The sequence below is a fragment of the Pholcus phalangioides genome, unplaced genomic scaffold (assembly GCF_987345545.1).
Source record: "Pholcus phalangioides strain wild (caught in Gottingen) unplaced genomic scaffold, Ppha-v1.0 ptg000014l_1, whole genome shotgun sequence".
Taxonomy (NCBI): domain Eukaryota; kingdom Metazoa; phylum Arthropoda; class Arachnida; order Araneae; family Pholcidae; genus Pholcus; species Pholcus phalangioides.
In genome coordinates, this window is record NW_028301607.1 from 5,535,956 (window position 1) to 5,551,764 (window position 15,809).

The 15,809-nt window shown below is 38.5% G+C and overlaps 2 protein-coding genes across 8 annotated transcripts in view; both read right to left on the reverse strand.

The window, feature by feature from the left end:
• Positions 1–2,311: 2,311 nt before the first annotated feature.
• Positions 2,312–3,298, reverse strand: LOC149078026 (TD and POZ domain-containing protein 4-like). The gene has a single exon (XM_089242088.1). The coding sequence runs from the start codon at positions 3,296–3,298 to the stop codon at positions 2,312–2,314; it is 987 nt and encodes a 328-aa protein (XP_089098214.1).
• A 9,028-nt stretch (positions 3,299–12,326) lies between these two features.
• LOC149078027 (uncharacterized) overlaps positions 12,327–15,809 on the reverse strand; it is a 30,006-nt gene continuing 26,523 nt past the window's right edge. For 6 of the 7 annotated variants that reach the window (XM_089241587.1, XM_089241586.1, XM_089241585.1 and 3 more), the window contains exon 9: positions 12,327–12,624. In XM_089241587.1, coding sequence (XP_089097713.1) covers positions 12,453–12,624 — 172 coding nt within the window. In that variant the 3' untranslated portion in view covers positions 12,327–12,452. Of the gene's footprint in view, positions 12,625–13,487; positions 13,629–15,809 lie in introns of those variants that run through there. The other variant, XM_089241591.1, reaches the window with a different exon arrangement.

Genomic DNA, 15,809 nt, shown 5'->3' on the forward strand with positions numbered 1-15,809 from the left:
TTGTTAAGAAAATAAAGCCTTATTCTTTGCGATTCCGAAACAGGCCTTGTATTTTATATGACGTTCAGAATCGAAGCTACGTCCACTTTAGTGTTGCATTTTTACATTCAAGTAATCCACCAACAAAAACTTTGAGTTTGAAACATGATTTTTAAAAATATATTCCCATTTTCTACCATTATAAAATTTTGATAAGATACTCTGCTATATATTGTTGAGATTATGAACCAAAATCTATCACTTATGTTTGTTTAATTACAGTGTATTATGGACGATATGAGAATGAAATTTAAAGAAATTTTCACTCGTACATTAACAGATTTGAGTGTAACTTATGTGAGCTTATGATACATTCCGTCTCTCTCTATTTTATAATTTGGTTCGTAACCCGCACCATTACACCATTTTCATAGTACATTGCGCTGAATGTACTATGGAAATAACAAAGGATCCCATTCGTGGAATTTTTTGCAATCGTGTTTCGAATATCACTTGAATTTTGCTCAAAATTTGACATAAAAATGACTTTTTCATTGAAAATCGCATAGGTAGTCGAAATTTTTTCATGATTTTGTGACACTGTCTATCGAAAAATGTTATTTAGCCAGTCAGGCAGTTACGACGGCATATGCCATCGCGCCGACTTTTGATCAAATTATTTCAATGTTTGAAAACTAATTAGCAATTAGTAATTATTTCAATTACTATAATTTTGATGGTTAAAAAACAAACAGTTAAGAACACATGAGACGAAGTCAGTTTAAATCTATTCCTAAAAAAATTTAATCAGAGAAATTCATTTTATTAGCTTTAAACTTTTAAAAAGGGGAAAAAGGGGAAACTGATTGGTTTTAAATTTACTCCAGTAACATTTTATAGAAAAGTGCTCTCGAACGTAATCGGATACCTTAAGGAGTGACCATTTTATTACCGGGCCTTTACGCAAACTATGGGTGCACGGACTTGAACCCAATGGGCCGACTTGGCCCATTCCAGACTCTAATCATTCCACAAAGCCACAGAAAAAATATTTTGATACATCAAAATATATACACCATACAACATAAAGTTGAATTTAAACGAAATAAAATTGAAAAATCTACAAATATATATATACATTATACAGTCGAATCCCGTTTTAACGAATACCGTTATAACGGAAATCTCGTTTTAAGGAACACTTTTCTAATCCCTTAGATAAGCGTACATAGGAACAATGCAAAAACCTGGAATCCCTTTATAACGAAGTGATTTCTCCGGTCTATTGGAGTTCGTTAGAACAGTATTCGACTATTCGATCTGTGCGTCAAATTCAAGCAAACACGTTTTAGGGGAGAGGGGACACCTTTTAACATAGTAAAAACCTTCTTATGTTATTGTGTTAATATTGACAATATTATATTATGCTATATTATATATATAAATTATATATAGCTTTATTGCCTTGTGTATTGATTTCATTATTTATTTCAAATTTTTACCACATATATTGCAGATGTTATCCTATGACAGTATAAAATTTTACATATCACTAATATATACTTGATGTTTCTCAAATCTTTTTTTGATATTCTATATGAACTAAATATTTTATTTTTAATCAATTCATCTTTATCATATATTTATCTTTATTAGTATCAATTTTACTTTATCATACGTGGAGAAACTGATGTTAATGCATTCTTTCTAAAATGTATTCAAAATCAAGTATCAGAGATGTGTTAAATTTTGTACTAGCATATAGTATAGCATACACAATCAAATACATGCGGTAAAAGTTTGAAATAAATCAATGGATATTAACAATATTTTCTATAATATTTGTATATACGAAAGTTTTTACCATGTTAACATTAGGAGACCCTTAAATTAATTCCATCGAAATGTTTTCAAGGAGTAATGCAGTTCCTATACGTCCCGGAAAACTATTTCTGCTCAAAAAAAAAGACCAATGCAGAAAACTTCGTGCGCTCCCATGACATAAACAGTTGTAGGAATCATTTAAATTTATACTGAAGTTTTGAAAATTTATACAGAATTTTTTTTTTCAATGGAACCAAATTATTCACATTTATACGAAATTTTTAAGTGCTATCCGTCCCCCAAAATTTTCCTCTATTTCGCTTTATAAATAAATCCAATCGAAACTAATTTTAAAACGTCAGGAAATACGACACGATACCAATAAATAAAATCGACAAAGATTTAAAATTTAAAAAAAAATTAAAATTTATTACATTTTTACGGCACTGAAATAAAGTAGAAATTACCTCTTTTCGTCATACATTGTCACACACTCGGGGTGTGGACGTCATGGAAGGTCCGCAACAATAGTATACGACTTGTATTTGGACATGGCCGTAAAACTACTCACGTACAGTTCCGGGTCCATCTTCATCAACGTTTCAGTCAAGTTCCTGGACTCGATGTCCAAGGCGAACCTCCTCAGGTACTGCACACAATTCACTTTCAGATCCCTTGCACGGACGAGATCAGCGACCCTAAGAATGTCCGAAACGTTCTTCGAGTTGACCTGGTAGATCAGGTGCTTCTCGCACAGGTCCTTGAGCTCCTGGATCTGATACTTCTCGGCCACCATCATCAGTCCCAGAGCGGTGTAGACCGAACACAACTGGACTTGTTTGGTACGAGCGAAACGGATCAGCTCCATACCGACGTCGTAGTCGGTGTCGTCCATATTCACGGTGTTGCTACGTCGCTCCACCATATCGTGTCTGAATATGGCCCGGAAGACTGGCGAACAGGAACTCAGGACGCGTTTCTCGACGACGTGGTCCCCTCCGTTGAATTGTAGGCTCACGGTCCCCTCGACTGACTCGTCATCACTGGTGGGTTCTGGGCATTTGACTCTCTTTCGTGGTTCGGACGTTGTTATGGTGCACCTTACGGTCAGGGTCCCGTCATTGCCGAAAATATCGCTCCGGCTGTTGATGAAGTCCCTCGTTATAACCAAAGAGTTTAGTTCCTTCTGGTAGTAGAACTTGACACCCAACATGACCTCGTCCTCGGACGTGTAGGCTTCGTCGCCCTTGGCGTCCAGCAGCACCAGCTTCTTCACGATCCACACCGGACGGGGTGTCTGCCAAGCAGTTATCTCGTGGACCTTCAGCACGTACTCCAACCCACTCTTAATCATCCTCAGGCTCATGAAGAAGCTCATCCAGGTCGGACTATTGCAACTGAACGATGGACTATGCACGTATTTATAGCCTACCTGCCTGAAATCATTGATCTTCCATACGCACGAGTGCTCGTGGACTTCCTCGTACTTCTCCATAGTTTGACACAATATAGGCCGCGCGTTTACACTGGTCATCACTGAGATACGACAGAGTTCTGAATAAGTTCGAGAATGATTCTGGACAATTCTACTGAGGGAGGGAGGGGGATACCTACAAAGCCCTCGCAAGACCTCTAGTGGACGATGAGACAGCCAATGACCAAGCTGCATCCTTACATGGGAGATTAACTCATTCTCAACAATAGGCGGACATTTCGTTCTGGTGGAAGCATCGTAATCAAGATTAGCCCCTAGGTATCGATGTAATTGAAGGTTCTCAGGAAAGTGACCTGACAGGTACCCTTGGGACAGCGATAAGGAGGTTTTATTTTAACCTCTATGGTGATAATGCTACTGACTTGCTCTTTTATTTAAATTAAAGTCAATAACATTATCACGATCGATAAACATGCTGAAATATAAAGGGGCGTATACATTAGTGCCCCGATCTTGCAACGTACGACCCCCTGCAGCTGCTCTAATCTGTTCGCGGGCACCACACAAACTTCCTTTGTGTTCCTTTCTTCCCTTTGTGTTAGTTGAAAACCGATTCCAGTTAAAACAGCTCAAGAATTCGTTCACAACACCGTACAAATCACTGAATAACCGATTGCGAATGTTTTCATTGCATGAATCCGCGCGCTAATGTAATATACGCGCCTTTATATTCCTTGCATCCCCTCCGCCCAAGGCTCTAATGTTGCGGCCCAGCGCTCGAATTTGTCTATCATCTGTTTTCTTTTTTGCGGTCTGTAAATCAGGGTCTTCATCCCGTGGGCCAAATGTGGCCCTCCGATTTTCTTTTCTGTGACCAGCCGACCATTTTTAGAAAACCGCTAATATTTTACATAGAGAAACGATTATATTAAGAGGCCGTCCATCATCGATGGGGGGGGGGGGGAAGGTTTCCGAGATTTGTTGACTTTTGATGACAAGGGGGAAGTAGGGGGTTTTGGATAATGCTTACGTCATCAACCACCCTTTATGAAAATATGAAATATTTTTAATGGATCTTACTCTGTGCGCCAAAAACGAGAAAAACCTTTCGATAGTTTGTGGGCACTTGAAGTAACATCCCCTTCCCCATTGATAAGTGCCCTACAGAGTCACTTTCGTGATCTCTAAATGGTTCGCGGATCCAAGTGATCTGGAACTGTGCCATGCATCACTCAAGTGATCCGTAAATTACATGCGGCGGATCACTTGAGTGATGTAGAACCGCACTGGGAGGCCACTTACGTGCTCTAAAACTACGTTACATGTCACTTAAGGGATCTCTAAATGTGTCCCGGATCATTTAAGTGATCTGAAAATGTGCCACGGGCCGCTTAAATGTTCTAGAATTGTCATGGGACACTTAAGCGTTCTGTAAATGTGCCGCTTAGTTCATTTTACAAAATTAGGTTTGAGGAGGGCTGGCCGCATCAGATAACTCCCAGGGCCATATTTGGTCCACCGACCATGGGCCTTTATGCGATTTATCATTATATGGCTTAGAGGGTAGGTCGCAACAAAGCCTCCTAGAAGTAGTATCTAGGAGGCTTTGGTCGCAATGAATTTATTAAAGATAAATTTTGAGTTCATAGCCTTCAAATAGCATTGAAATTAACAGAAATTGATTATAATAACATATAAAGGAGCCCCCCCCCCACCCCCCGTGTACGTCTCTGATCCCACCAATATCCGTTAGGATTCAGATAAGACGCCTTCATATACTGTATTAAGGGGTTCTAGATTCAGAGGGGCAGAGCTGATGACGAAATTTTGCTGACAAGGGGAGGGGGGGGGGAATTCAGAGTTTTGCTGACAAGGGGAGGGTCAAAAATGGCTAAAAATTTGCTTACGTAATACTTGAACTGCCCCAAAAACAAATCGTTGAAAAAAGCTCTGGTCACTCAAATCTGTCTGCTATATTTAGAACTGAGATACTTTCCAGATTCAACTATAATGCTGTGCACCTGATACATTGGACTTGATAAAAATACAGTAAAAAACCTCTCTTTTGCGGATACCGTTGAAACAAAAACATTCGTCCGTAAAAGAGGGGTTACTGTTAATCAGTATTTAAAAGCATAGTTTCATTATTCACTGGGAAATTATTATTTGGCCGTAAAAGAGGGATGACCACATCTGATGGGTGTCCGATAAGAGGAGTTTTACTATAAATAATTAATGAGATTCATTTCCGAGGAAATTAAACTTCCCATGAAACTTTCCCGAGGGCCACCAAGAGTCGTACCGCGGTATTCTCGGGTATTAAATAGGTTTTTTCCAAATTTACTGAACACATTTATTTACTCTGAATTTATTTTTTTTCATTACATTTCACTTTTTTTATTCGTTTTCAAATAACTGCCTTTTATTAATTAATTAATTCTTTTTATTACATCTGTCCTGATAATTCTAAAATCATTGTTTTCATTAATTTCCAATTTTCATTAGTTATGGAATCATTTCTCTCATAAAATTCAATTTTTTTTCATGAGATATTACAATTAACAATTCTGAAATTATTCTTGACAATGCTTAAATTATTCTCAATAATTCGGGAATTATTTCTATCAGCAGTTACTTCTTTCAGTAATTATGTATAACTGCTTTTTAATTAGTTATAAGTTATCAGCTACGAAATTATTTCTTTCATTAAGATTTTGTAACATTACGCATACCTTCTGGACGCCGAATTTGGACTATCGACACTTGTAGCCTATATGAAATCATGAGCCTCAAAAACTGTTTTTGCTCGGGTCCCCACCTCCCGAATTTGTTACGACGGCTTTTTTTAATGTATCAAATGCATAACATTATACTGTTGAATCTGGGAAGTATCAAAGTTTTAAATACAGCAGTAGCCATATTTCAGTGGCCAGAGCTCTCTTAAACGATTTCTTTTTTTTTTTGGAATTTAACTGTTTTTCTATGTAAAGTAGCTATTTCCTAAAAATGGTCGGCTGGCCACAGCGAAAAACTCAGATGGACTTATTTAGCCCGGAGGCCCCGTGTTGCAGAGGCGATTGTCATTACATCCAGAAACAGCAGTTTAACATTATAGAAAAAGACATTTCCAAACAAGACCTGAAATAATATCGTTGTAGTGAGGTTTTAAACAACTTTTTTAAAAATATTTTTGTTTATTTGCGACCACTTTGGGTGAAGAGGAGAAATATCACCCCCCCCCTCCACGTGTCTTTTAATTTTTTGGGGTGGGGGGTCTCAGGATTTTACAAGATGCTTTGTTGGGGAAAACCGAATAAAAGGGAACTATATTGGTTTAGACTTTGTTTTCTAGTTTTCGATGCCCGTTGAATATGCATTCTTATGCCATTTTGAGAAAACGTGATATTCAAGATGTATAATGATGAGTACATGAAGTTGTGGATGGAGATAAGGTCCGAAAAATACTGGACAAAAAAGGTCAAACAGTATTCGGCTTTGTTCAATAACTCTCTTTTCTTTGAGAGCGAAGTAAACAACCGTCGACACGCAATTTGAGTCGAAGATTGTATTGTGTCGTAACGTGGACAATACCGGGCTTGACGTCCACTCAATCTCTGTGATGGTCCGAGGAAATCCCGTCTTTATCGCCTCCTTGAAACAAACGGCCATTATTCCATTATAATCGTTGTTCCTTATCAGTTTACACAATTTTGCAGTGAAAACTCGGTTTAGATGTAAATAAAATAAAAATGAATACTTTCGGATTTCTCTGTTATCTTATAAACGAAAGGGGTATCCAAACTATGGGGAACTTCGTATGGGGAACAGTTCCCCGGAGAGAGCCAACAGGCTTTTCTGGGAAAGGCGAGAGAACTGCAGAATTTCTGTGATTAAAAAATGAGGTTTAATAAATGGTTTTTTTTTTAGCACAGCCCAAGGCAGTTTTAACACATGGGCAGACCCGATCACGGTCCTGGGATCTCTATTCTCTAGTGCAAAAAGGGGCCTCTTAAAAATAAGATCTGGTTAAACTCTTCGACAATGAGCATGTAAATTGGTAGGCAGACATTTTTAGCAAGGTATGGGGACAAAAAAAACCGCTTTATTCTGGGGCCCACGATGCTCTAAAGACAGCCCTGGCACCAACTTGACGAAAAAGAGGCATGGGGGGGGGGGAAACATGCGAATTTTAGATAAAAATTTATATCGTATATAACCCCTTACTCGTGTATAAAAAGCCCCCCCCCCCCAAAACAACAAAACCCAACGTTCGTCAAGTTTTTTTCTCTGCCAAAAGTAGAGGCCCCCCCCCCCCCCGGAATTAAATTTTGGTAAAAAAAAGTAGGGCTTACACACGAGTGCATACGGTATACAGCCTTGCATACACTGTCAAGGCTTCCCACATCGTGGCTCAAAGCTCGGCCGCCCTGAGAAGTGTGCGACACAGTGGCGTAGCCAGGTTTTTGGTCCGTCGGGGGGAACGGAATTGTGAAAGGCGACATTTTTTTGTTCGTGCTTAAGGCACAAACTTAAAATTATGCATTAATGGAAAAAAACTTTAAAAATTTCCCAATTTAAAAAAAATCGAATTTATTTTGTTTTCAGTTGATGGTATTTTTCAGATTAAATTAAATTACCTTTCAATTAATGTAACTTTTTAATTAATTTTAAACTCCATTTTATGTTTTGTGTACCAATATACAAATGCAAACGCCAAAAACAACTGGGAAGTCACCCTAAAGGGTAGTTTGAAAAAATTTAGATTAAAATATAAAAAATGATATAAAATAAAGAGGAAAATATATATTTTCTCTCTCACTAAAATTAGTCCAAGATATGAAAGTACAGAGAAATCTTCATGCTTCCATTTAATCGCCTTTATCATCTTACTCTTATCGTAAGCACGTATCACATGTGCATGGCCTCCACAAGGGGTGGGCTGACAAGGCTGATTTTAATCATTTTTTTTGTTTTTCACGCTATAAATTCATCATAAAGGGGCCCCCGTGAAAGTCTGGTCGGGGGGCCCGTAAAAGATCCCAGCCTAGGGGGCCCTGCTTCAGGGTGTGGGGGGGGGGGCATGCACATGTGCACTACTACTACTCAATCATGCATGTACTTCCCAAGACATTTGTCTAATGGAATTTCTAACAAATTAATGCACGCCGGAAAGTTCTTTCTTATATTATGCGTGACCATAACATATATATGATGTCATAGTTATGCATGGTTTCAGTTCGAGAAGTTTTGCCATCTGTCTTCCACATTAGAAGTAAAACTGGCAGAAACCTAAAATTTCGTGTTATGAAAATCACGGTGAAAGCCTGCCTGCTCTCAGGGGGAAGGCTTTCTAAACACAAGATCGGTTAGCATTCGTGCCTAGAAATTGAAAAAAAGAAGCAAAAAAAAAAAAAGACTCGCTTCAGTCAACCGTCACTGCGCCACTAGTGGGGTTCAAATCGGGAAGAATCCATCACGATGCTCGTACCATCGCAGTGGTTATCACATACTACTAGGTTGCAGACGCACAAGCAGAGGGTGGCCTGAATCCAAAAAGGTTTAGGAACCACTGCTTCAAATGAATTGGCGTGCGCCAGAAATTGTCGTATGTGTCCGTAATCTACTTAAGTATCTCTGAGGCGGGTTTGTAATGCCACTGCTCATCTTCCGAATCGAAAGGCGACTTCTTGAGCCTGAATCTTAGAAATTACTTAATAGGTTCAGTGGTCTGTCCACAATAGGTTCCCATGCCTAATTTCCTCAAAAGGTGCCTTAGTCAATGCTCTTGGTGGCCCTTCAGAACAGAATGAGCATTTTGTGAAAGCCATATCTTCATACCTATGAAAGGTATTTCTAGGAGCTCTACCAAGAACGACCATTCAATAGCCAGAGAAAAAAGTCAGAGCTAGAAGCAGGCAAGAGAGATTCTGTCCTTTAATAAACGTGGGGGAAAAGAGGCTGATCTGAACGTACTTCCAGATGAAGAGCTTGAGAGCAATGGTCAAAAATGGTAAATGAAAACCTCCATTTTCTTTTTTTCCTTCTCTTAAACATTAGTACAAACCCAATCACACACACTGTGAAACTGCAAGAGGCGCAAATATAAATGTAGATTTTTCTTTACTCATCATTTTAGTCAATGAAGGTAGAAAAGGAAAAAAAAGTCAATATTTTTCAAGTTTTTTATAGATCAAAAGTCATTTAGAAAAAATAGGCGTCAATTTAGGCAAAATTTCGATTGGGGGAGCAATCGCTTCCTCTGCTCCCCCACCCCCTGGCTACGCCACTGACCATGAGTAACATAGCGGAAGGGCTTCGCGAGTTCAATTCAGCAATAGATTGTTTTCATGATATAGATCCCTCTATGGTACGTTCTTCACATGTATAAAAATTGGTAGAAGCCTTGTCAACATACTTGATATGAAGAAGAGCATCGCCAACAATCGCTGCCCCCTCTTTTACCTCTGCGTCACCCTGCTTTTCTCATGCTGTTCAATAAACACGATATACAAAGAAAAAACTATGGTTTCGGTTATTCACGGTCACCCCCGAAACGTAACCCCCGCGAATACGGGGGCCGACTGTACTTAATTCTACCAGAATCCGATATCTCCAATGGTTAGTGGTTCAGGCCTGGATCCAGAAATTTCGTCCGGGGGGAATGAAAGTGGTATAATGTGTATATATAGATTTGGCCATCTTTTACCCTCTTTTTAAACATTTTCTTACATTGCGGGGGGGTTGCGGCTGGCAGAACCCCGGTATGTCCAGTGGTTAGAGCAGTTTCCCAAACTTTTTGTTCCATCGCCTCCTTCTCTAGAAATTTTTTCTCTCTTCGCCTCCCCCCCCCCTCCCCCCAACTCAAGCGAACCCATAGGATCCTATCCCCAGTAGCACACTGATATAGAGCGACGTAGAAATGACATACATTTGTCGAGGCAGTTCGACATAAGAAATTCAGATATTCGTTCCGACGTCGAATGAATACCGAACGTCGTAAAGAGGTCGCAAATTTTTACTTGTCCGATATAGTGAAAATGCATCGCTCTTCTGGACCATTCCATTGTCCACCAGGTGGCGGTATGGCCCACTTTAGGAAGCACTGGGTTAGAGCTTGAGAAAGTTAGAGCTTGAAACATCATGAAAGTCGTGGATTCGAATTCCTCTTATTACCCACACACATAAGAGATATTTTTTTCCTCCCTACCATCCTTGCTTCTTGATCTTAAATTTACATTTAATTTTTTAAACCGTTGCGCAGGTTAAATGCAATTCATTGTTATATTTCACCACCAATCACCAGATGCACGGGGTAAGTTTTTCCCCAAACAACGAATGTGGCGAGACGGGGCCGCCTCCCATACATTAACGTTAGATTCCTTTATATATAAAAATACTTTTTTTTCCCCTTCTGATTCAATCCAAATGCGGTCCAGCCGCATCAAGTAGACAATAATAACGGCGCGCACAGCGAAGATGGGTCCTGCTATCATTTATTGATTCATAGGGAGAAGACCATTTCTTTGTTATTGGTTCATAATGAAAATAGATTCATTAGGAAACGAAACACAGAACTTACATTGCGGCAAGCCATTGTATTCTCTCTCTCTCATTGCATGTCAATATTATATATCATTATTATGTTATATATATTATCAAATTATTTATATTATCGTGCGAGCAGCTAGACGTCATGAAAAAATGAAAGTGAAATCGTCAATGAACCCTGGTGTTTGGCGATAAGTTGCCAAACGTAACAGTCTCGCACACAATTTACTGGAAAAAATAGCCTCCTCTCATATCACGCATGCACTTTCTAGTAATGTTCAACACTGCAGCAACTCTCGTCTAGGGGGGAAGCAAGGGACAAAAAAGGAAGGCTGCCTCCTCCTTAGTCGAATGGAAGAGAAATGGAACTATCTTGTTTTTACAGCATACTCTTCAATTGTGTATAATGCTTTTTTTTCTTGGTAGACGATATATTAAATCGATAGGCTTTCTGGATATTATGCCGAGGTGAGCTTGGGAAAAAAGTTCTGTTGGCTCAACTGGGTATCGAACCTAGGACCTCTTGCAAATCAATACAACAGACGACGAAATCCTTTTCCTCCCTTGAAACACGCACAGTGGTGTAACTTGCTGAGTAGCAAAGCTGCACTGAGTGTAATAACTTTCAAGGAGTTAACTTACTAAGGTTACCAAACATCCTTTTTTTTATGTCATTTTAAGTGTCTTCGAATGTTTTGGAAAATTCACCCTCTTGCTATCCCTGTCAGGTTTCTGGAATAATATTTATTTTTTTGGCAATTTTTTTTTCGCAGTCTGAGAGAGAGAATCATATATCTGTTGATACGAGTGTTTTCTCCATGCAAAAATAACACACTTTGATCAATATATATTGAAATTCCCAGAATATAAGAACCCAAGAAGCCTCCAAGAAAGGAAGATGCTATTCTAACCATAGCCCAGTTAGTTCCAGGATAACATGGAAAAGATAGTCCGAAACAGATCTGAAAGAAGAAAACCGCAACATCCCTCTTCAGAATATCATTGTTTGCCCACCAACAGCTAATGATGTGAACTTAAGAGTGTAACCTCTTTCCTTCAGAAATAAAGAGAATATCCCAGCAGCACAAAGATATTATTAGGACGTGGAATGAACATTGGAAAGAGGCAGCACCTCCTAGAGATAGGTCTTCGCACAGGTTGCCAAGTTCATCTGTAATGTCATTAAGGCTACTTAGCAAGTTTGTCAGATTTTGAACCACAGCATTCTATTTCATTTTTCTTATTTTGCATAGAATCATCCTGGTTGGCTCACAAATACCGCATAGTGATTGGATGTGGGGCATAAAAATCGCGAATTCCGATCATTTCTTTTCTGATACTGGCACGAGCAGGGAATAATTTTTTTCCCCTGAATATTCTGAGGGAAAATGGACTACTTACAGACATAACGAGAAACATGCTGAGGCCTATCTGTAGGAGGTGCTGAAACAGGTCGGAAATTTTTTTGTCATACTAAACAGTTTTCGAGAGAGAGAGGTTTGACTGCATCACAATACATGAGAGGAAAAATAAAAAATTGTTTGTATAAATAAATATTTTAATTTCTCCCAAAAAAAAACCATTTCTGTTTGGGAACTCAATTCAAATCACATTGTTTTCAAACAAAATAAATTTCCTAATTTTTTTTGTAAAACAACTATTATCATCACAGATTTTTTGGCAGAATGCCAGGCGGAATCAACTCGTATTTGTCCATCGACCCACCACTTTTGAGTATATTGAAGATTTCTCGAACAGGGTACTTCCGACTGATGACTAGCTCCTTACCACTTTCCACGGCTCTAAATGCAACCTTCATGTTATACCTATGGGCTTTACTGCAATGAAACAAATTAAATAATTTTAATGCAAACTAAACTAGAAAATGCTTTCCATGACATTTGCTGTTTAGATCACCTAATTACATACAAGCAGGGTTATAACTAGGAACAAAAATCAACTTTGTTAAACTGTGGCATTTTGGAATCCCCTCTCAGTAATTTAGAACAAACATAGAATGAATTTTCATAGCTCAGTACACCACATCTACCTGCTCTTTAGTTGCATGTGAGAAACAACAACTATGATAGTTGTTTTTTGGATCTTCATCTATCACCGCTATTATCAAGTCTATGGGGAAGGACAGAAGTACAACATAACTTTTTCAAGAGAGTACAATTTCAGACTAGAGTCGATTGGCAGTAAAATGCTGTACGGCAATGTGACTGGAGTCGACTGGTCTTACTAGTAGTAGTTAACAGATCTGATTTGTTATGTGTGTACTGGATCACATTTGAGCCACACAGCATTCCAAGCAACACAAGGTCTAATTAGACAAGGGCCTGCAATTTATAGCAGATTTCAAACAGAACTGCCATTAACTTATTCAAACAGTCGCATTGGACTCTTGGGGGGGGGGGGACAGCACTCGCAGAATAGGCTTAAATGTACAATGATTGTACATTTAAGCCCATGTCTAGGAATTCGAAATATATCTGTCCATCAACCAAGGATATTGGAAGATTTTTTGGCTTTTAACTTCATATAGGAAATATATGTTTTATAATTAACGCTGAGAGGATAGAAAGGCTTCAAAAACTAGTTGATGCCAAGATAAATCCAGGAAAAAAAATTCAACTGCTTTTGTAGGAAAACGAACAAACGTCCTCTTACTTACCTTGCTACAAGGGCGACAAATCCTTTCTCTACAGGGCTAGTGTACCCTGAATGGCACTGTACATGGACAGCCAGACCTAACTGACGTCAAAGAATTTTCTTGAATTATTTTTTCCTGGATTTGTCTTTATTCCTTTCCGGCGCGGTGTCCCCATAGCGAAACCACCTTGTCAAAATTCCATTAAAAAAATAACTAATTTTTGCACAGTAATCATTTAAATCCTATTAAATAGCTTAAGATTCCGATTTTTTGTCAGAGATGGCAGCATCATACTGGTTTTGTTTTGCAAGTGGTAAAAAAATCCATCATTTTTTTCCATTTTTATGGTACTTGTTTTAAAATTTATTTCCTAATAAAAAAATTTTTTTTTTTCAAAAATTGATGGTTTTTTATATATTTTGCCTTATTTGTTGAAATCAAGCCATTCAATAAACTTAAGAATAGTTTAAAATCAAATTATTGAAGTTTTAAAAAGGTGGTTCCATACTGAAGACACTGAGGACCTAGAGCAATGACATACACCAAGTGACGTCAGTGCGAAACCACCTCTCGGAGACGAAGCGACCTTGTTTTTTTCTTCATTTTCTCCCCTCTTTCTTGTTTACTAGAAAATAGGCGACAGCAGCCATGGTGTTGAAACGTTTCAGGGGTTAGAATGGAAGACATAACATATGCTATTTTTCGTCCAGCACATAACCATTCTTTCATTCTAGTGGTTTTAAAGCAGCCTTTTCTTTTGATGACTACTTTCTATGCTCTCTCTCTCTATTCCTTTAATATTTATTTTCTGGAATTTATTTTGCCTTGAGTCCCCCCCGATTATCGTGCATTTATTACTTTTATTGGTAGTGAAATGCCTATAAAATTCCTTAGTATAGAGGAAGCAATATTATACTAATATCAGAGCTTTTCTCTGATCCGGAGTCTAATGCATCTGATGATATCCCAGATAAAGAAAATAAAACAAAGCTTACTGCATGGATTATGACAAAAATGATGCTGATGTATACACTGCCCAATGCCTGGATCTTCTCGACGGTTTCATATGGTTCGGGAGAAAAAAACCAAAACTTAGATTTCAAGGAAGAAGTGGGACCATCTCAGGAAATTCTACCAATGCCGGATGCATCGCAAAACTTGATCTTATTTCTTTCAGTGCCACTGATGGAAATTTAGCATTACGAACAAATTTATATGCCACTCAAGAAGGAAAATTTACACTGCCATCTCATTGAAAGAGATGTACCAGCTATTAATATGCTTATGTTGGTCATTTTGGCCTACAAAATCGGTGTGGAAAGGGAATTTTTTTAAAGAAAATGTTGATTTTCCTGCATTACACCCTAGGGAAGCTTTCGGTGTTCTAGGTGGGCGGTGTCCCCGCAGTGCGGCCACATGTTGTTCGCTGGATTTTGATGAAAATAAAAGAATAGTTGCAAAATACATTTATATGAGTCCTATGTATCAAGTATATGAAGTTAGTTCGGCCGAAATTTTTTTTTTTTTATGTAGTGCCCCTCAAAGGGTTATATCAGCCAGTAGTTGAAGCCTTCTTTTTGATAGCGGAGAGTGACTTTGAATTCTATAAGGGTTCCAACACACCCCCCCCCACTAAAAATACTGAGTGTACTATCAGCATCTTTGGCTCTGATGCCACTGACATAAACATCTTTAAATACAAGCTTTAAGCAACAAATTTGGACAACATGCAGTTGAACTAGCAGAGATAAATCTCAAAAACTGGTATCATTGAGAAATGAAGGAGAAAACATGAGAGGGGAGGAGCGCAGGTTTCTATTCTTGCTCCCCTCTCTCACACAGCTACCCTTCCTATATTTATGTAATATTATATGTATTTTTAATTATCAAACTGTAGCGAGGGATCAATTTTCTCTACCCTGGGTTACCAATGAAGAGTCCCAAAAAAACAGAAGAGATAAAGTTCAAATGTATTTCTTTTACACAGGGTCGAGATATCTTGTTCCTGATAGTTAAGGGGTCAATGAGAGGTGCCCTCTAGCCGGCAATGTTCATGCTAGAAGTTCCACCATATAAGAAATTAGAGGAAATTATTCGCATTCGGAAGCGTCTTAAAAGCCCTAATTTCAAAAAAGGATTGTAGCAATAAACACTTTTAACAGGGACTTTTTGTTGCAGCCACATGCTTGCTGGTGGTTTCGGTATTACTGTAATGATGAAGAATACTTCTGGTCAGAGGAGAACCTGACACGAACTAGAATAGTTTGAATTCAGGAAACTATGGAATATCAGTTGGTAGTTTTTTTTACATGGATGTCTCAACTATGGTATATCACGTGTTTCACATCTAGGTATCAGATCCCTCTT